The sequence below is a fragment of the Moschus berezovskii genome, chromosome 2 (assembly GCF_049115385.1).
Source record: "Moschus berezovskii isolate FMDL1 chromosome 2, NW_MosBer_1.0, whole genome shotgun sequence".
In the NCBI taxonomy this organism is placed as follows: Eukaryota; Metazoa; Chordata; class Mammalia; order Artiodactyla; family Moschidae; genus Moschus; species Moschus berezovskii.
In genome coordinates, this window is record NC_142461.1 from 122,352,406 (window position 1) to 122,373,885 (window position 21,480).

At 39.5% G+C, this 21,480-nt stretch overlaps 1 protein-coding gene across 3 annotated transcripts in view; it reads right to left on the minus strand.

The window, feature by feature from the left end:
- Window positions 1-1,246: 1,246 nt before the first annotated feature.
- The window catches only part of CWC22 (CWC22 spliceosome associated protein), a 75,648-nt gene continuing 55,414 nt past the window's right edge, over window positions 1,247-21,480 (minus strand). For 2 of the 3 annotated variants that reach the window (XM_088830640.1, XM_088830645.1), the window contains exons 17-20: window positions 19,980-20,107; window positions 18,089-18,190; window positions 17,772-17,989; window positions 9,624-13,334 (exon numbers count right to left, since the gene is read on the minus strand). In XM_088830640.1, coding sequence (XP_088686766.1) covers window positions 12,766-13,334; window positions 17,772-17,989; window positions 18,089-18,190; window positions 19,980-20,107 — 1,017 coding nt within the window. In that variant the 3' untranslated portion in view covers window positions 9,624-12,765. Of the gene's footprint in view, window positions 1,828-9,623; window positions 13,335-17,771; window positions 17,990-18,088; window positions 18,191-19,979; window positions 20,108-21,480 lie in introns of those variants that run through there. The other variant, XM_088830655.1, reaches the window with a different exon arrangement.

Below are 21,480 nucleotides of genomic sequence, written 5' to 3' on the forward strand. Positions count from 1 at the left end.
CCATTCACTCATCAAATGCCTACTGAGTAACCATAAGAGATAGATTTGATACATATAAATATAATAGAGTTATAATACACATGAGAGAGACCTGGGGTTACAAAGGAATGTAAGATGGAACTTCTGACCTCCAAGAAGTGTCCACACTAGCAGAAGACCCTATTCATTAGTTCTTGTTCTCCAGCGCCTCCCACCTCTCCTAGAGACTCTCCAATACTTGTCCCCAGCCCAGGGGAGCCATACAGCACCTTTCATTAACCACAAACACAAACTCCCCTCCTCTCTTTCCCCTCCTCGGACAACTATCCTTAAGAACTTCACTTACTCATTTTTGGACAGAAAATAACATTAAGGACATAAGCAAAGTTGTTCTCAAACCTGAGGAATGGAAATCTTTATTTTCTACATTTTTTCCTGTATTTCGAGGAAGTGTATCTGCAAGTATTTGTGTATAATGGGATTCTCAGGCTGCGTTTACATTGTGTGAGAAGATTGCAAACCTTCTAAGCCTTTACTATTCAGTATTTCATTTTGTAAAATGATCGGGAGAATACATTAGTTGTAAAGGTGATATGCTCAAGTATCTTTGTGGTTTAAAGGAGGCATTGAAGTGAAGTGAAGTGAAGTCGCTCAGTTGTGTCCGACTCTTTGAGACCCCATGGACTGTAGCCCACCAGGCTCCTCCATCCATGGGATTCTCCAGGCAAGAATACTGGAGTGGGTTGCCATTTCCTTCTCCAGGGGATCTTCCCGACGCAGGGATCGAACCCGGGTCTCCTGCATTGTATGCAGACGCTTTACCGTCTGAGCCACCAGGAATTTAGCTGCAGTTCGTCCTTTCCACTAGTAATATGAAACCAATTTTCATTTGTGAATTGAGTTGTTACATCTGTGCAATACATTTCAAAGCCCAAGACGAGTGCTATAGCAAAAGTGAGGTTCTGTTACAAAAATAGAGCACTCAGTTCAGTTCAGTTCAGTTGCTCAGTCGTGTCTGACTCTTCGCGACCCCATGAATCACAGCACGCCAGGCCTCCCTGTCTATCACCAACTCCCGGAGTTCACTCAAACTCATGTCCATCAAGTAGGTGACGCCATCCAGCCATCTCATTCTCTGTCGTCCCCATCTCCTCCCACCCCCAATCCCTCCCAGCATCAGAGTCTTTTCCAGTGAGTCAACTCTTCACATGAGGTGGCCAAAGTATTGGAGTTTCAGCTTTAGCATCAGTCCTTCCAATGAACACCCAGGATTGATCTCCTCTAGAATGGACTGGTTGGACCTCCTTGCAGTCCAAGGGACTCTCAAGAGTCTTCTCCAACACCACAGTTCAAAAGCTTCAATTCTTCAGCGATCAGCTTTGTTCACAGTCCAACTCTCACATCCATACATGACCACGGGAAAAACCATAGCCTTGACTAGACGGACCTTGGTTGGCAAAGTAATGTCTCTGCTTTTTAATATGATGTCTAGGTTGGTCATAACTTTCCTTCCAAGGAGTAAGCGTCTTTTAATTTCATGGCTGCAAACAGCATCTGCAGTGATTTTGGAGCTCAAAAAAATAAAGTCTGACACTGCTTCCACTGTTTCCCCATCTATTCCCCATGAAGTGATGGGACCAGATGCCATTATCTTAGTTTTCTGACTGTTGAGCTTCAAGCCAACCTTTTCACTCTCCTCTTTCACTTTCATCAAGAGGCTTTTTAGTTCCTCTTCACTTTCTGCCATAAGAGTGGTGTCATGTGCATATCTGAGGTTATTGATATTTCTCCCGGCAATCTTGATTCCAGCTTGTGCTTCTTCCAGCCCAGCGTTCCTCATGATGTACTCTGCATATAAGTTAAATAGTAATAAAATTAATGTCACTTAAAATTAACCTCACTTAAAATCACTCATTTAGATATTTCCATAAAGGTCCTTTGTTATATTTTTTCACAGGTTATCTTTATTGAGTGTATATTTATTTCCATCTATACTCGGAGAGGATATGAAGCAGAAGTATATAAGCAAAGGTATAGGGGAAGAGCTGTCCTTATTAAGCCTGCCCATCAACAGCAGTCACCCTGAATTAATACAGATGCCTTTAGTGCAGGTGGCGCTAGTGGTAAAGAACTCACCTGCAATGCAGGAGACCTTTGTAAGAGACAAAGGTTCAATCCCTTTGGGAAGATGCCCTGGAGGAGGGCACAGCAACTCACTCCAGTATTCTCGCCTGGAGAATCCTTTGGACAGAGGGGCCTGGCAGGCTATGGTCCATAGGGTGGCAGAGAGCTGGACACGACCAAAGCAACTTTTAGTGCAAGTGGTACAAATCTAAATCAAAGTAGCTAAAGTAGAACAGGGAATTTTTTGGCTCATGTAACTGGGAGGTCTTGTGTCAGCCACAGTTAATTTTAAGGACTCAAACTTGTTAGGACTCCTCTTCCGTCTGTGCACTGCTTGCTTTTGAGCTGTACTCATCCTCTATTGCAGGGTGACTTTTTCCACAGGGCAGTGGATGCTCTAGCTTCAATAAACACCTTCCGCGCTCTGTGTGCCCTGAGACATGGCCCTGTGTTTCAGGCTCCAAGCTGAAAACCATTGGAGAAGCCTCTGAGTAGCCCAGCTTAGGTCACATATTCAGTGGTGATGCCCAGGGGTTCAGGTATTCTGTATGACCAGGCCAGGGAGTTCTTTCATTGGCAGGTTTACCAGAATTATCTGATCAGAGAGAAGGAATAACCCTTATACAACAGCAAGTGTTCAGTACAGCCCTCAAAGGGGCTTCTCATATACTGGCCATAAAAATAGTGTTAGAGAAGGGCGCATCTCTGACTGAGCAAACAGAGCGCTATATAAATTATGGAACTCAAAGGACTAATTCATAGCAAGTGCTTTCATTTCAGCATTTTTTCTAGGAAGGAAGCTAATTCACAGGAGATTCAACCCCAATTTGCCAAATCTTTTAGGTCTTACAGTGCATTAAATGACTGATTAAAAAACTAGTAAGTTCACTTAAAAGAACCATTTGACTGTCACTGAAATGTCTGATAAAAAATTAAGGTGTCTGGATACTGGATAAGCTTCCCAGGTTGAGCTAGTGGTAAAGAACCCACCTGCCAAAGCAGGAGGCATGAGTCGCAGGTTTGATCCCTGGGTCAGGAGGATCCCCTGGAGGAAGTCACAGCAGTCGACTCCATATTGCCTAGAGAATCCCAAGGACTTGGGAGTTTGGCAGGCTACAGTCCAAAGGGTCATAATGAGTCAGACACAACTGAAGCAACTTAGCATGCACAATTCTCTAATATGGGATTAAAAATAATACAATAGTAACAGCTGATTGCTTTCCATTTCTAAAATGTGCTGGTTAATAATATATAGCTACAGTTAGATATAAGAATCTATATAATTATATTAACAGGCTAATCATGCTTCCATTTGCAGAAAATCTACCTTTTAAAATGTCAACCAGATTGTGTTCTCCACAATGAGATATCAGAATATTTTGCCAAATAAAAACAGGATATTGCTGCCTACCACTTTATTAAAGTGGTGAGTTCCTCATTTAAAACAAATTTTGCCCTCATAAAAATAAGAGGGCAGTATAAGTACACACAGCTTTATATAAGAGGAAGATAGTGAGGTTCCCAGAATAAGGACTATCATTGTGATCCACTGAAGACTGTGTGGATCATGATAAACTGGAAAATTCTGAAAGAGATGGGAATACCAGACCACCTGACCTGCCTCTTGAGAAACCTGTATGCAGGTCACGAAGCAGCAGTCAGAACTGTACATGGAACAATAGACTGGTTCCAAATAGGAAAAGGAGTATGTCAAGGCTATATATTGTCAACCCTGCTTATTTAACTTATATGCAGAGTACATCATGAGACACGCTGGGCTGGAAGAAGCACAAGCTGGAATCAAGATTGGTGGGAGAAATATCAATAACCTCATATATGCAGATGAGACCACTCTTATGGCAGAAAGTGAAGAAGAACTAAAGAGCCTCTTGATGAAAGTGAAAGAGAGTAAAAAAGTTGGCTTAAAGCTCAACATTCAGAAAACGAAGATCATGGCATCCGGTCCCATCACTTCATGGCAAATAGATGGGAAAACAGTGGCAACAGTGGCTGACTTTATTTTTCTGGGCTCCAAAATCACTGTAGATGCTGATTGCAGCCATGAAATTAAGATGCTTATTCCTTGGAAGGAAAGTTATGACCAACCTAGATAGCATATTAAAAAGCAGAGACATTACTTTGCCAAACAAGGTCCGTCTAGTCAAGGCTATCGGAGAAGGCAGTGGCAAGCCACTCCAGTACTCTTGCCTAGAAAATCCCATGGATGGAGGAGCCTGGTAGCCTGCAGTCCATGGGGTCGCTACAGGTCAGACTCGACTGAGCAACTTCACTTTTTCACTTTCACACATTGGAGAAGGAAATGGCAACCCACTCCAGTGTTCTTGCCTGGAGAATCCCAGGGACGGTGGAGCCTGGTGGGCTGCCGTCTATGGGGTCGCACAGAGTCGGACACGAATGAAGTGACTTAGCAGCAGCAGCAGCAGTCAAGGCTATGGTTTTTCCAGTGATCATGTATGGATGTGAGAGTTGGACTATAAAGAAAGCTGAGCATCAAAGAACTGATGCTTTTGAATTGTGGTGCTGGAGAAGACTCTTGAAAGTCCCTTGGATTGCAAGGAGATCCAACCAATCCATTCTAAAGGAGATCAGTTCTAGGTGTTCATTGGAAGGACTGATGTTGAAGCTGAAACTCCAGCATTTTGGCCACCTCATACGAAAAGCTGACTCATTTGAAAAGACCCTGATGTTGGGAAAGATTGACGGCAGGAGCAGAAGGGGATGACAGAGGATGAGATGGTTGGATGGCATCACTGACTCAATGGACAAGGGTTTGGGTGTACTCTGGGAGTTGGTGATGGACAGGGAGGCCTGGTGTGCTGTGGTTCATGGGGTCACAAAGAGTCGGACACGACTGAGCAACTGAACTGAACTGAATTGAAGAGTATTTCCTTGAATGATATGTCTATGGCAGTGGTAGTCAGCTAGAGATGATCTTGCCTCCAAGGGCCTATTTGGCAATGTCTGAAAATATTTTTCACTGTCAGGACTGGGAATTTGTGCTTCTGGAAGCTAACAGATAAGGTCAGGATGCAGCTAAATGCTTTTCAATGTACAGGACAGGCCCCCACAACAAAGAATTAACTAACCCAAAATGCCAATAGTACTGAGCTTAAGAAACACTGGTCTATAGCAAGGTTCAGGCAAAAAGGCAATGCTTAAGACAAAATTTCTGTCACTGACAAATGTACATTCTACTTAGGTGGGATAAGACAAAAAATAAGAATGATCTCATTCTATAATACATAAATGCTAATTGTAAGACCTTTACTATGTGTGCCTGAATTGTATCAGGCTGCAGAGAAGGACAGAGAAGGCAATGGCAAGTCACTCCAGTACTCTTGCCTGGAAAATCCCATGGATGGAGGAGCCTGGTAGGCTGCAGTCCATGGGGTCGCTAAGGGTCAGACACGACTGAGTGACTTCACTTTCACTTTTCACTTTCACACATTGGAGAAGGAAATGGCAACCCACTCCAGTGTTCTTGCCTGGAGAATCCCAGGGATGGGGGAGCCTGGTGGGCTTCCATCTATGGGGTCACACAGAGTCGGACACGACTAAAGTGACTTAGCAGCAGCAGTAGCAGCAGCACAGAAGGAAAAGCCATTGTTGGGTTCTGTATCAGCGCAACCTTCGTGTTAGTATAGAGGGAGATGTACGCTGAATCTTGAAAAATTTGAATGGGCTAACAGGGATAATTTAGTTGGAGGGTAGAAGGGAGGCAGAAGTCTAGAGAGGAGGAGGGCAGTATTTTTAAATAACCAGCTTGGCTACAGCAGGGTTTTTGTGGCAGGGTAACCTCAAGGAAAAAATTATTTCACCTGGTGTGTGTGATCATGTGGTGGATGGAGTCCTGGCTGAGTGTGTGAACTATAAAACTGTCATAGCTCTTACCCTATGGTTGTAAAAATTAGGCCTGCCACGTGGCAGTGCTCAAATGATGGTCAGCTCCTAAAGCAAACATTGAGGAAGACTGAACTTTAAAGAAATACTAGAAGAGTCATTGGACTTCAGTGTCTAAGGGGAGGACAGGACAAAAATAATGCTTTAATCTGAATCTAGGTAGATGGTATATAAGTGGTCACAGTACCATTCTTTTGACTTTTCTGAACAGCTAACAGTTTTCTAAGCACAGTCTTTACTTTTAAACTTTATCTTTGGCTTCTGTTGCAAGAAATGAGGCTCAATTGAAAACAGGTCCCCTGTTTTGTTTGCTCTTCACTATATCCTCAGGACAGAGGAGTCTGCATGGTACCATCCATGGGGTAGTAAAGAGTCGGATATGACCTAGAGACCAAACAAAAACAAATATCCTCAGAATAGTATCTGGCACACAGTAGATGATCAGTAAACTATTTTCCAAGTCCAGCCACAAAGTTCAAAGGGCCAGGACTACAGTGGTGGCAGTTTGGGTGGGATATTGGCAAAGATTTCCAAAAGCGATATTGATAAAATTTTGGTGATTTGAGGATAGGGGAACAGCTTTGAAAATGTAATGGTGATGGGAGACGGGTGGAATTATTTGCAGTTAAGTTAGAAAAGATATAGATCTGAGGAAAAATGAATCGTATTTTGGATCCATGACATTATTGGCAGTAGGCCAGTGATGTGCAGAACTGAAACTTAACAAACATTTTAGAGTAATTTATCTAGAGGGGATTGCTGAGGCTAGCAAAGTAGATAAGCTTTCTCAAAAAAGATGAAGGGCCTATTCTCCCAACATTATTGACATCAAAAACTGAAACAATGATTTTTCTGTATAAGTAGTGTCTTTCCAAAATTAAGTAACAGATTGTTATTGAGGGACTGCAGTGGAATCACAAACCAGATACTCAAAAGCTTTGTTTGGACTTTGAATAATATGGGCTATTTTAAATTTATATGAGGTCATCATCAACATTTAACTATCAAAAGCTACATACAAAATTCTTATTCTCTTTAAAACTAGCGAGATGTGTCAATCTTCGGTCTTCTTTTCCATTGGCACACTGGAGCTAAGCACCTGCTGTGCCTTTAAATGACTCAATTCCCACATTTGATTGTGACCCACCTGGCCCCTGTTCAGTTCAGTTCAGTCGCTCAGTCGTGTCCGACTCTTTGCAACCCCATGAATCACAGTACGCCAGGCCTCCCTGTCCATCACCAACTCCCGGAGTTCACTCAAACTCATGTCCATTGAGTCGGTGATGGCATCCAGCCATCTCATTCTCTGTCGTCCCCTTCTTCTCCTGCCCTCAATCCCTCCCAGCATCAGAGTCTTTTCCAGTGAGTCAACTCGTCGCATGAGGTGGCCAAAGTATTGGAGTTTCAGCTTCAACATCAGTCCTTCCAATGAACACCCAGGACTGATCTCCTTTAGAATGGACTGGTTGGATCTCCTTGCAGTCCAAGGGACTCTCAAGAATCTTCTCCAACACCACAGTTCAAAAGCATCAATTCTTCGGCGATCAGCTTTCACAGTCCAACTCTCACATCCATACATGACCACTGGAAAAACCATAGCCTTGACTAGATGGACCTTGGTTGGCAAAGTAATGTCTCTGCTTTTTAATATGCTATCTAGGTTGGTCATACGGAGAAGGCAATGGCAAGCCACTCCAGTACTCTTGCCTGGAAAATCCTATGGATGGAGGAGCCTGGTAGGCTGCAGCCCGTGGGGCGCTAAGGGTCGGACAAGACTTAGCAACTTCACTTTCATACATTGGAGAAGGAAATGGCAACTCACTCCAGTGTTCTTGCGTGGAGAATCCTAGGGACGGGGGAGCCTGGTGGGCTTCCGTCTATGGGGTCACACAAAGTCGGACACGACTGAAGTGACTTAGCAGCAGCAGCAGCAGCAGGTTGGTCATAACTTTCCTTCCAAGGAGTAAGCGTCTTTTAATTTCATGGGTGCAATTGCAGTTCCTGATCAACTGCTACTATGTCAGCTTTAATGACAATAACAATACAAACAGTAACAATGGGAACTTAGTTCCAGGCCCTATTCTAAGGATGCCACAGAGATCATTCACTATTTGAGGGAGTAACTATTATGAATCCATTTTACAGATGAGAAAACTGAGACACAGAGGTTAAAGGATTTGTCTGAAAGTCAACAACCAGGAAGCGGCAGAGGTGAAATAAAAGTCGGATTTAAATTTGCCAAAGAGTACTTAATTTAAATGGCAATAAGTTACTCTCTATGAAACGGAATCTTTTTCTAAAGCAAGCCTGTGCTCTTCTGTACATACACAACAGACATGCACACCCTGTATGACTTTGGGCAGCTACCTCCTTTCTTCTTCGATCTGTGTAAAGCTGGCCAAAGGTGAACTAAGTTTCATCTCACACCACAAAGCATGGTAAGGAGGGCAAGTCATAGTGGTAGGGAGATGTCCTCACATTTATCTCTAGAAAACACACAATGCACAGGTAATCATGTTCTAAATGGAGATAAGCAATGTACTCAAAAGTTTTAAAGGACATTTAAACAGAAACATGAGGGTGGGTATAAATGGAAGTTGTAGAACATATCCAGGGACAGAAGGCTGGGGTAGCGGACACAAGAGATGAGAATAAGGAGAGCCAGGAAAACCATTTGGAAGTATTTCAGTGAATTGACAGTGGTTTCCTAAAGGTCTCACAGGCACTCTGGGTTCTCTCCTGAAATATCAGTTGACATTAAAGTTTGCCTGACTTAAGAAACATTCAGTGGAATAAACATGGAACACAATGAAAGAATCTGAAAGACGAGAAAGGACATCTGATGATTACACTGGAAAAAGTGAGAAAAGGATTAGGAAAAAATATCAGGATTCTAAAAGATCTTGGTGCATGAAAGTGCACAATTATAAGGTAGACATGAATTAGGGAAAAAAATACATCAGTTGAGTAAAAATGACAAAGTGACAATGGCATAAACAAAGTATTAAAATCGAGAACAAAAACTTCACTCATCAAAAAAAAAAAAAAAGCACTTGTAATTACCCAGAGATAACCAAAACTTTCCCCCCTCTTTCTGACAACACGTTTGGGAAATGTGAAATCAGGGGTATTAGAAGCTGGGGAAGAAGTACTACAGTAGGAGGAAAGGGACAGAGAATTACTCTTTGTCACACTTTGACTCTAGAAAAATCCATTACCTTTCTGTGTGGCTATTCTAACACAACCCCTCCTCCTTGTTTTACGGCTTCCCTAGAGACTGAGATGGTAAAGAATTCGCCTGCAAAGCGGGAGACCTGGGTTTGATCCCTGGGTTGGGAAGATTCCCCAGGAGGCCATGCATCCCACTCCAGTATTCTTGACCAGAGAATCCCCAGAGACAGAGGAGCCTGGCGGACTACAGTCCTTGAGGTCGCAAAGAGTCAGACACAACTGAGCAACTAAGCACACACATTACAGTGATATAATAGAGCAATCACGAGTCAATCAACAAACCTTAATTTTCTCCTTAGTCTCTGCTAGATGCTGGGGAAAAAGAAAACCAGTATTTGTTGAATGCACACTTTGTGCTATATATTACTATATAACTTTGACTGCTTATTTCATTTAATCATGACTACAACTGTATAACGTGGGCACAATAAACATTTTAAAGATGAATGCAAAGGTTAGAGAGATGAAATAACTTGCCCAAGTCCACACAGCTGTTAAGTGGCAGAGCTGGTACTCAAATACTTCTTTCAAACTAGAATGAAGCTGATCGGGGTCTGCCACTTCCTAGCTTTCTGGCCTGAACCTAATTAACTTCTCTGGACTTCACTCTTCTCTTCTGTAATATGGGGAGACAAAACCAATTCTCATAGGGTTATTTTGTGAAAACAGGTTTATTCATTACTTCATCCATGAAATGACGGACTATAGAACAAGGAAGTGAAGAAATGAGGGAGTGGGATAAGACGATACCAAAGTCAACAACTCTAATGTGATAAAGTGAAAAGGTTGCTAGGATAGCAGCATTAAAGCAGAGAAGCTGGAAGGGCAGTAGTCAAAGTGTGATGCTTGAAGGAGAGATTTCAGAGGTTATATGGATTTTGAAGTCAACATGAAGGAGATGACCATGGGAGTGGGTGGCAGGCGGGGATGGATGAGGAGAAGCAAGAAGCTGAGAAACTGAAAAACAATGAGCAATGCACGTAAAATATCTGTAACTCAGCTGGTCCTTACAAAATACTAATCCTAAGAAATAAAAAATTAGGAATAACAAATCAATTTCTCATATGCATATTAAAAAGGATGAAAGTGAGAAATCTGCCTGAGTGGCAGGCAGTGAATGGGAACAAATATCTGATGGTGCAGAAATGTATCCAGAAGGCAGACAGTGTATTCTTCACCTAGGCTCTTATTTATTATGTCCTGATATGACTCCCTTACTCTTAAAAACCTCTGCTTGAAGACAGGTGTTCCATTAATTGCTTTTGTAAGAGTAAATATTAATAAAACACTGAGGAGCAAAAAACGCTGAACTAAGTAGAAGAGGAAATGTTAACAAAAATTTCCAGGCAATATTTACTATAAATAAACATCTATGCCTCAGCAGTTCCTTCTGCCTCAGTTAAATGCCACCTTATGAGAGATCTTCTCCGACCTTCCTAGGTAGAATCATCACCCTCTGCCCCCCTCCATTATCACACTCTCTCCTTTCCTTTCTTATTCACAGCATTTATTACCACTGGGTACACTTACATTTCTTTGTTCATTGTCTTTTGCCGGTCTCTTTCCCAATGATACTATCTAAGAGTTGAGACTTTGTTTTCTTCATGGTTTTATCTCTAATTCCTAGAATAGACTTGGCAACACAGAAGTTCAATAAAAGTTACGTTTAAAAAAAAAATCTACTTTAAGAACTCTTTAACGTCTTAAGTACTCAATAAAAAGAATGGTTTTCCATTTTTACATTTAGGAATTATGAAATAATGTTGACAAAATAAAATTTCTAGTCCATTCTCCTTGTTAACACCTCTGAAGATTAATTAGATAATAATTAGATAATAAAGTTAAAAGAATTAACTCATTTATTTCCCTTAGGCTTACAGCCTATATGTTCCTTAAACCCTATTTGCTGAGCTTCACAGTTCCGTGAAATGTACTACATCTGTGATGGTCCATTCTAATCACAACTTACCACCTTTTAACCACCACAGTTAATTTTTCCAAACTGCCATATTCAATTAATTCTCGGGGGACAGGGGAAGAAGAGGAAGAGAACACAGTATGTCTTTATCGACATGGACTTTATTGTACTTATGCTCAATTTTTTTTTTTAATATAAAATTTTATTTATTTATTTTGGCTGTTCTGGGTCTTGGATGCTGCACAGGCTTTTCTCTAGTCGTGGTTTCGTGGGCTGCTAATTGCAGTGGCTTCTAGTGTTGTGGAGCACGGGCTGTAGGCACGTAGGCTTCAGGAGCTGCAGCACACGGGCTCAGTTGCTGCCACTCTTTGGTTCCATGTCACAGGCTCAATAGTTGTAGCACACAGGCTTAATTGCTCCGTGGCATGTGAGATCTTCCTGGACCAGGAATCAAACCCGTATCTCCTGCATTGGCAGGCAGATTCTTTACCACTGAGCCACCAGGGAAGCCCCTATACTCAAGTTTTTAAATAAATCAGAGTATGCCCAAAGGCCAAACTTTAAAATGGTCTGATTTTTTAAAATGGTTTAAGATTATTCTTGAATCTGGACACTGGCTAAAATGTATTTTATGTACTCTTAAGGTGAGCAAATACAAATAATTTAGTAAATGAGGTTTAATGTCAGCAAATCTAAAATTTCAGAGGCAATATTTTATTTCAAAAGTAATAAATAATATGGTCACATAGTAACTGGTGAGAGTTACAAGGATAGCAACCCTTAAAATTCTTATAAAAAAACTAAAATTATTTCACAGTTGGTCTTGCCTACATTTCTCATGACTGCATGTTTTCCAATAACCTATTAATCCACGTTAAAACTTAAATACATAGTAACTTACCAACACTGACAGAACTTCAAGGCTGAGAAAAAGCACTAATCACAAAGAATTTCAATTAAATGTTAACCTAACAGTCCAGAAAGAAATGTTATCAATGAGAGAAGTCCTAATTATTAAATAAGATAGCTGTGTATCTGTTTAAAGACTAACATACACCTAGCTTCACTGAGATACTTCTGAAAAACAATTATACATACATATTTTGTTAAAGACATAAAATAAAACTTAAAATAATTCCTCTACTTTAAAAAAAAGCAAGACTCCTAAGAAAAGTTTATAGTATCTCATTAACAAAGCAAAAACCTTAAAAAGGTTCATCTATTTTGGTCTTCAGTTACAAATAAAAAGTCACTAACAATTCATTATAATAACCCTATAAACAATTAGAAACATTATCAGAAAAAAAATTGTTGATAAAAAAAATCATCAATTCAATGAGCATTTGATTGTTTTATTAACAAAATATAGGCAAGAATTATAACCCTCTCTGGTGAAACTTCTCAAATAATTTTTTGTAGAAGGCCTTGAGATGTATCAATTACAAAACATATTAAAATGAAAACATTTTTAAATGTACAAATACAAACCAGTACTTTATACAATAATTCTCTACAAAGTTTGTCAATCGATGTAAAAAATAATTTGTTTCAACTGAATATAAGGCATGTTCAGTTTCTGTGATTTTGCAGAATTATTTTTTTTGCTTTGTTGGAGACTTTTCTCTTCGCCGGTCCTGATTTTTCCTTGATTCTACGGATTGTTCAGAGTATCGGCTAGATTTTTCCCATCGCCTCTCAGCACCGTTCTGATACCTATCTTCATCGCTTCTAGAACCTGAATGTTTCTTATTTTTTTCTCTTGACTTGGATCTATCCTTCCTTCTAACATTCTCACTGTCCCTATTCCGCTGTCTATGCTCATTTTCGGAGAAAGAATTTCTTCTCTCTCTTCTCTTTTTGGGATCTCCATGATCATGTTCCAAATCCACGTGTGTGTCCTGGTCTCTGCCATGCGTGGCTCTGCCGTAGCTGTTTCTCTCAGAAAGAAGCCCTCTGTCTGAAGTGTATTTTGTTCCAGAGCCTCTTGAATCTCTCTCTCTGGGTTTCTCTGACCTCCTTTCTCTCTCAGGCCTTGTCTCCTGGTGCCGATGCTCTGGCCTCCTTTCTTCTTGTTTTCTATCATTCATTTCTTGTTTCCTGATCAATTTATCTACTTCTTTACTTCTGTGGTTCCCATGCCCCTTCTTTCTTACATTTTTAGCTGCATGTGTAAAATGAAATATAGTTAGCTTATATTTTCATCTTAATTTCACAACTGAAAAAAAAATCACATTTATTTATACATTATAGGTTTGTTTACTAATTCAGACAAACTGGATGAAGAGTCAAATTGACTGAATGCAAAATCTGGTGACAGAGCAATATACAAAAAATATAATTTTTAAGAATATATAATACATTAGTTACTGAAGTAACTGCTTTGATCCTTAAAACAATAAACAAATGTTTTAAATAAGGTATAGCAAATGTTAAAGTTTTAATGAAGTGACAAAAGTGGTACATTTCCACTTACAAATTTTATCCAAAACATAAATTTCAGCCCATATGCATTATGTCATATGAAATATAATGTCAGATATGATACATAATTAAAATACAATAATCCTACATGCCAGCAACATCACTTCCTAAAAGGTGGGTTGAGTGGAATGACTGGGTTTGTGTAAAAATAGGAATACATATTTTTCAAATACAAACCTGTGCCTACAAAAATAATAGTCCTGCTACCAGAGAAGTAGTAACTACACCAAGAGAAGCTATGTTGAGATCTAATCATAGGCTTTATGAGAGCCACAAAGGCTTGGTTGCTAAGAAAACTCTTCTAAGGCCTCGAAACTTTTCTTTTATCAGTTTGTCCACAAATGTAAATATTAATTAGAATGAAATATCTTACCCATTTTAAGCTATAAAACACACTTAACCACTTTGTGTTATCTGCTTTGGGTACATAATCAAAAGTCCTGAGATGACCAGTTTCTGTCAAAGGTGGAAAGTTGCCTATCCTTGTCCTACCTCCACTCAAATGTACCAGTGTCTATTTCTCCTGCCAAATGCCTACCCATGGCAAACCACGCGTCCTGGTTTGCCACAAAGAACCAATTTCCCTGGTTCCTATCAAGCAGTTCAGCTGAACTACAGCTACCCAAGCAGAAACCATCTGGCTCTGTGCAGAGTCAACACCTCTCTCTGACCCTTCTGTGTCCCAGACTTGGTGCTTCTTGACACCAAAACCTGAACCCTACAATAATATGCAATTCCCTCTCTCTTTGGTGTTTGCTTTACAATTTTCTAATTTGGTATAAGTTCATATTGCTTCGATGCTATTTAATACGTTATTAATAAAACTGAAAGCTCTCTACTGAAATTGTATGATGAGGCAAATTAATTTTGAATCAGCAAGCTTCCAGAATGCAGCAGTTCATGCTGTGTTATCATCTGTTCTCAAAACAGGTACCATGAAATAACAAATTCTTTAGAGGTGAATGGTAAATGAACAATGTTAGTATATTTCAACTTAAGAATAAAACTTCCTGTGAGTAAATGGAGTCTTGCTCTAACAATATAAATCACTGAGAGTCCCCTAATTCTGGATGCCACATAGTATGTAAAACACTCTGCAGAGAAACAAGTGTGTAAAGACTAGTCTGACCAACCTACTAATACGGCTGTGAGGAAAAGTGCTGCCTCTCTGAAATACACACTAAAAAACAAGAAATGACATGCATTTTGGGCAGTCAGACTCTCTCTTATTTACATTAAGATATTATGGTAAAAGAAAGCAGAGTTGGCCCTGGGGAAAACAACATAGACCTTTTTAGAAAGTGGCATATTTGAAAAAATACTTTACTATAGCACTTCTTCCAAGGAAGCTGAAGAAGACTGTGAAAGACTAGTAATGTTGCTGAAAACAACTAGAAATGCCTGACAAAAGCTAAACATCTGCTATTTAAAGGCACTAAAGATCTGAAACGACTTGAGATGCTATAAGGAACGAAGTGCTCAAGAAAAAAAGGACGGGAGTGTGTCAAAAGAACACAGGAGTCAACTTGAAGGGACTTCTAATTGCCAAAGCTGAAATGATCTGAACAAGAAAATAAACGACAGCACTGGACTTTAACCCACAGAATAAGATAAATATCCATGAGTCTACACTGATATATGTAACACTATTAATAAATAAATGCAGGGGGTACAACTCTTTCTTACAAGAGAAATTTCATTATTAAATTAGGAAAAAAGAGACAAATAGAAAAACCACCGACTGGCAAAATTATAGTAACAAGTGTTGCAGATAAGGTCCAAAGATGGGTGCAAAAACAGGAGACTGAAAGAGGAGAAAGAAGAGATAAGCATAGTACTGAATTATCTCCCTATAACAGTCATTTATAGAGAAAATCGGTTTCCATGAAAAAGTCCAGCAGATACCACCGTAACCAAGTGATTACAGTTAACATCACCTATAAGACGTACCAATATTATCAACTCCTCAATAAGGCACAGTAAGAACAACACATCATCTCTATGGTATCCTGGCCAAAAATGAATGATCTCCTCCTAATCATGAGAAAACATCAGACAGATACTCACACTGAGTGACACTGTGCACAGGAAGCGACCACAGGACTTACTTAACCAGGGTCACGGCCATTCAGACCAGCCCAAGCCTGAGAGAAGCTACCCTGGGTTATGTAGAAGGCTAAAGAGAAACACAACTAAAGGCAAGAAGGATCCTGGAACAAGAAAAGGGACATCAGTGGAAAAACTGGTGAAATTCAGTATTTTCCCAATGTTAATTTCCCGATTTTGATAAATGAACTATAGTTATGGAAGATACTAACATTAGGGAAAGTTGGGTGAAAGCTATATGGAAATTCTCTGTACTATTTTTGTAAGCTTCTTATAAGTCAAAAATTATTTTAAAATAAAAAGTAAAGAAGACACCAGTGAGCTGGCAAAAACAAAAGGAGGATAAGAAGGGCCAAGATTCGAGAGAAGGCAGAACCACAGAGAAGTGAGCTGATGTCACCTTCTTCCTGCAAGCATCTGCTGATTCAGGGCTGCTGCTGAGCGAAGAAACCAGCAGAGCTCCGGTTGCCTCACAGGGCTTAAGACACAAGAACAGGGCTAGTTATTCGCAATATATAATGTGACAAAAGAGACATATCCAAAATACATAAAGGCACTTATAAATAAACAGAAAAGACAACATAATTTAGAAAGGGTTGGGGGGGGGAGGCAAAAGGCTTGAAACAACTCCTTAACAAAAAGAAAATATTCAAATAGCCAATAATACACAAAATGATGCTCAGCCTCACTAGTGATCAAGGAAATGCAAATTAAAATCACAATGCAATACCACTGCAGACCCACCAAAATGGCTAAAATGAAAATGATGGTTAAAACGTTAGTGAAGATGGGAGCTACTGTAACTCTCATATATGGCTGCCTGCATGTTAAGTTGTTTCAATCGTGCCCAATTCTTTGTGACCCTATGGACTGTAGCCCACCAGGCTGCTCTGTCCATTGCATTCTCCAAGCAAGAATACTGGAGTGGGCTGCCATGTCCTCCTCCAGGGGATCTTCCCAACCCAGGGATCTAATCCGCCTCTTTTGCAGCTCCCACACTGCATGCAAATTCTTTACTGCTGAGCCACTGGGGAAGCCCCATCCACGGCCAGTGGAAGTGTAAACTGGAATAACCTCTTGGAAAGCTGTTCAGTCAGCAGTATCTACACACACCCTACAACCCAGGGATTCCACCTCTAGGAACATATCCAACGGAAATGTGCATACACACACACACACACGTCACCAAAAGATATGTATCATAGCATTCATGGAAACACTATTTATAAATTTAAATTTCCACTGAGTAAAAAGGATAAATGTTAAATATACTATGAAATACTTATACATACTGAAAAACTACAGAGCAATGAGAATGAATGAAAAATAACTAAATGCAATTGTATGGCTGCATCTCACAAACATAAAGTTGAAAGATAAACCAGACATAAAGGAGTTCATAATACCTAATTCCAAAGTTAAAAACAGGCAAAACTAATTTAGAGAATTACAAATCAGAACAGGAGCTGCCATGAGCCAGTGGATGGGAGGAGTGGTACTAAGCAGGGGAGAGAACAAGGGAAGGCTTCTGGGGTACTGGCTGCTCTTGTTCTGGGTCCTGGCTACATGGATATGGTTTATGAAAATTTACATGGCTGTTCATTTATAAGACATGCACTGAATATGTGGTATGTGTCAATTACTAACATAAAGCTTCACTGTTAATACTAAAAAATTATAATTTCTTTAAAATACAACCATCAGGAAAGCTCCTGCAAAGCAGATGACAGACATTATGAAAGGCATTTCAGTCAGCACTCAAACAAATATTTGCCAATGGAGTATCTTCATTTTGATGAAGAGGATTCCAAAAGATAATCCTAACATTATAAATATTGAATTCAGTATAGACTGCAACAGTGATAGATGATCATTTATATTATTAATTGTGGCTTTTAAGCAAGTGAACTCTAAAATAAATAAGCAATCAAATTTTCTCCTCCCTTGTAAACAGCACCAGCAACATACTTGTTAGAAAAGAGCACGATCAATTATAAATGAGTTTCAGTACCTGAGGCTGAGCTCTGACTACTGGTGGATGAAGAATCGCTTTCTTCACTAGAAGACTCTGAACTGCTGTCACTGCTGTCTGAATCAGAGGCAGAGGAGTCAGACTCTGAGGAGGAGGACTCGGAAGAGGAAGAGGAGGAGGATTTATTTGGCTCAACATCTGGTTTTTGTGCCACAATGACCTTTGGTGTATTTTTGAGATGCTCACGCAATTCATCCCTAATTAAAAACATAACCACTGTTAGATTCTGCCTCGAAGGAACTGTGAGGTAAGTTTGAGATAAGTAAGTTGAATAAAACTCTGATAACAATTCTTACGTTAAACCTCCAAGACCAATAGAAGTAAAGAAGTTGATGGCAAATCGAGTGTTTCTTGGGTTATCTCGGGGTAATAATCCTTCAAAGAATGGCTGTAGAGTTCTGAAAAAGAAAATGAACAAAAGAGAACAGAATGCTTAGAGATAAAAAGGCAAAATCCTCATACAGTCATTTTTCAGAATTTCTATATATTAAATTAGTAAATGAAATATAAGCAAGTGATTTAAAAATCACTGATTAGGTCAGGCTGCATGCTATCTAAATGACATGAGTAGGGTCAATCATAGTTTACTAAAATTGACTTCCAGGAATTTCCCTGATGGTCCACTGGTTAGGACTCGGTGCTTTCACTGCCGTGCACCCCGGTTCAATTACTGATAGGGGAACTAAGATCACTCAAGTTACGAGGTGTGGCCCAAAATTAAGAAATTAAATTGATTTCTATAATTATATGAGAGGAGGTTTTTTATAAAAAACTTTCATAAACAATCAGAATCAGTTCAGTTGCTCAGTCGTGTCCAACTCTTGGCGACCCCATGAATCACAGCACGCCAGGCCTCCCTGTCCATCACCAACTCCCGGAGCTCACTCAAACTCATGTCCATATACATATATAACACATATAAATCTATGGATACTTATGCGTATTTATATTTGAGTGTATGTACAGAAAAGTATAAAAAAAGCTCTCCTCTGTTGTACACACACACACGGATGTCTACACAGTACTGTGCAAGGCACTGGCGGAAGGGGAAAAGCAGTCAAGAGAAATCAAGGGTGAAGACTGTATGGAATCGCTATTTCTCGGGAGGGGAACAAATTGAAAAACAGCAATATCATGTGGTTTTGAGTGACACACTCAGTGCACTAAGCAGCAGAGTTAGGAAAAACCATCTTTCATAGGAAAAGGTAACAATATAAGAAGAATGATTAAGAGTTTACTGGACAGAACAAGAGAAGGAATTCCCAGCTCTGGAAACAGAGGTAAGGGGGCATGAATTAGCTTATTATTATTAATAAGCTGGGCAATGTTTGAGCGGCCAGAGTGCTTCTTGTTGGAGAAGGAGTCCCAGAGCCTGCCAAGTAGACAAGGACAAATAAATAAGTATATGAAGCTAATAGAAGCAAATGAACTGGCCCAGAGCATGTAGAATTCAGGACAGACCTCTGGTGAACAAAAGAGAGGCAGGCCGAAGAAGAGAGACTAGGAGGAGCAAGGCAGAATGAGAATAAAGTGAGGAGTCGGTGAGCAAGTGGTCAACAGTGTAAGTGAGACCAAGAGGTCAAGACGCATGAGGACTGTGAAAGACTGGGGGATGTGGCAGATGATCACTGAGAAAACTGAAAGGATTTCAGGAGCATGAATGGAGTAGAAATCAATGTAAGTGGTAATGGGCAATCTGAATACCTGCAAAGAAAGCTGGAATAGGGATTACACAATAGACCTGGAACAAAGCCCGAGTTCAGCATAAAAATCTAAACAGTTATACGACTTATAAGACTGACCTTCACCAGTATATGTTTACCGTTATCCACTGATAATAAAACATTCTCATTCTAAGCCTCAACCTTAGGGTCAAAATGAAATAAAACTACAAATACTCATTACTGGAAAATTCCAGTCAGCATGGAAAAATAATTTTGCATGTTCTAACTAAATTAAAAGAGGCATGACATCTGCATTTTCTCTACTTGAACTAAATGACCATTAAAAGTTTCGTGTCGTCCCCTGTCACGCAGAACATGAGAGTCAGAGGAGTGACTAATAGATGAAGAATGTCCTAAGGACTTAACACGTATGTTTACAGCTAAGAGTGGACTTACGGTTAAAGCAGGAGAATAAAAGTAAAAATAAAAAAGTGCTTAATTTAAAATTTAATAATAAACTTACTCATCCTTTAATCTTGCATTAAGTTTAGGAAGACCCATGTATTCACACAGTTCTTGGAAAAATATTTTCACAAAAATTCTACTGGATGACGTAGTGGTTTCTTCACTCAGTTTTATACATTCAAGAACCTGAAAATTAGAATTAAAAAAGACATTACTATTTTGGTATTCAAAAGGTAAGACAAAGTGACCAATATCTCTAACTTTCAGTGTCCCCTGAAATTATGATTTGTTATCTTCAATAAGAATTATCTGTAAATATCTTCCATTATGCTATACATTTTATTACCTGGGAAAGTTTAAGACTGCTTTTCTATACAAATTTTCAAAATGTTAAGATGCTACAGAAGTCAAGTTCATTCTCTTTCCTGAGTAATGTGCTTTTTACAGCAGGGAGGAATACTGTCTTTAGCATATAATGCTAAGATTACTAGCTCCTAAAACCTAGTTATCAAAACGGATGTTATCATATTGTATGTCCAGTGCATAGAGTACGTGAGAAAGGTAAAGACCAAGAATGACTTGTTCTGAATAGTAAGACTAGGGCTTAAAAACTGAAGATCATAGAGAGATATTTTAGGGTGAAAAAAAGTAAAAGTAACCTCCAGTTTTTAATGGATCACGTGTTCCAAGAGCTTACTATTTCAACTGTTTAAAACTTTGGTTTCATTTTCTCATAGAAGGAAGAAAAAAACAAAGTAAAAAGTTTAATAGCCTGCTGGGTTAGCTTATAAATGCCCATTAAAGTGGTGGGACACACTTAGTACTTAAAGCATTACAAAAATCTATCCAGTGTTTATAAGCTCAACAATGCTGTTTCATTCTACCATTGGGTTGTGGTATTCTACAATATGATCTTCTTTCTTCCTGGATATAATTTCTTTCAAATTTTTCAATTCCTTCAGTCTAATCTACCACTTTTATTCTGTATCATTACCATGGGCATCTTACCTCTTCTGTTATATGGTATTAAACTCCTTGAAAGCAGGGACCATATATAACTCATTTTGGAAGCCCAGTGTCTCTTTCTGGGCACAGAGTTAAACACATGGTTGTTGAATGAACAGTAGTTGCACAATTAAGTGGTAGCTTAATGAATGCAGTTCAAATTCCAATCCAGTGTACATTTCCCCATCGAGAGTATCTTTCCTTCTTCTAACTATGACTACAGGAACTCCTCTCAAACACTTATCCAACTTCAGTGTTGCCTAAGAAAAATACATCCTGCCAGAACAGTCATTTCTCTCACGTCCTTACCAGAGGAACTACTGACAGTTACTCCATCAGGAAACAGGCAGTAACTCAGAGGATCATGTGCCACCAAACTCTGCTGCACATGGATAAGAGTGTGCACACACATGACTGCACACGGAAAAGTTTATAAAAAAACTATGTTTGTTCTGAAAACATTCCTAGGCATTGCTTTCAAAAAGCATTGTAACATTCAGACTATTAATATCATTCAAAATGTTATTTCTTACATTCATACACTATTTAGTTAG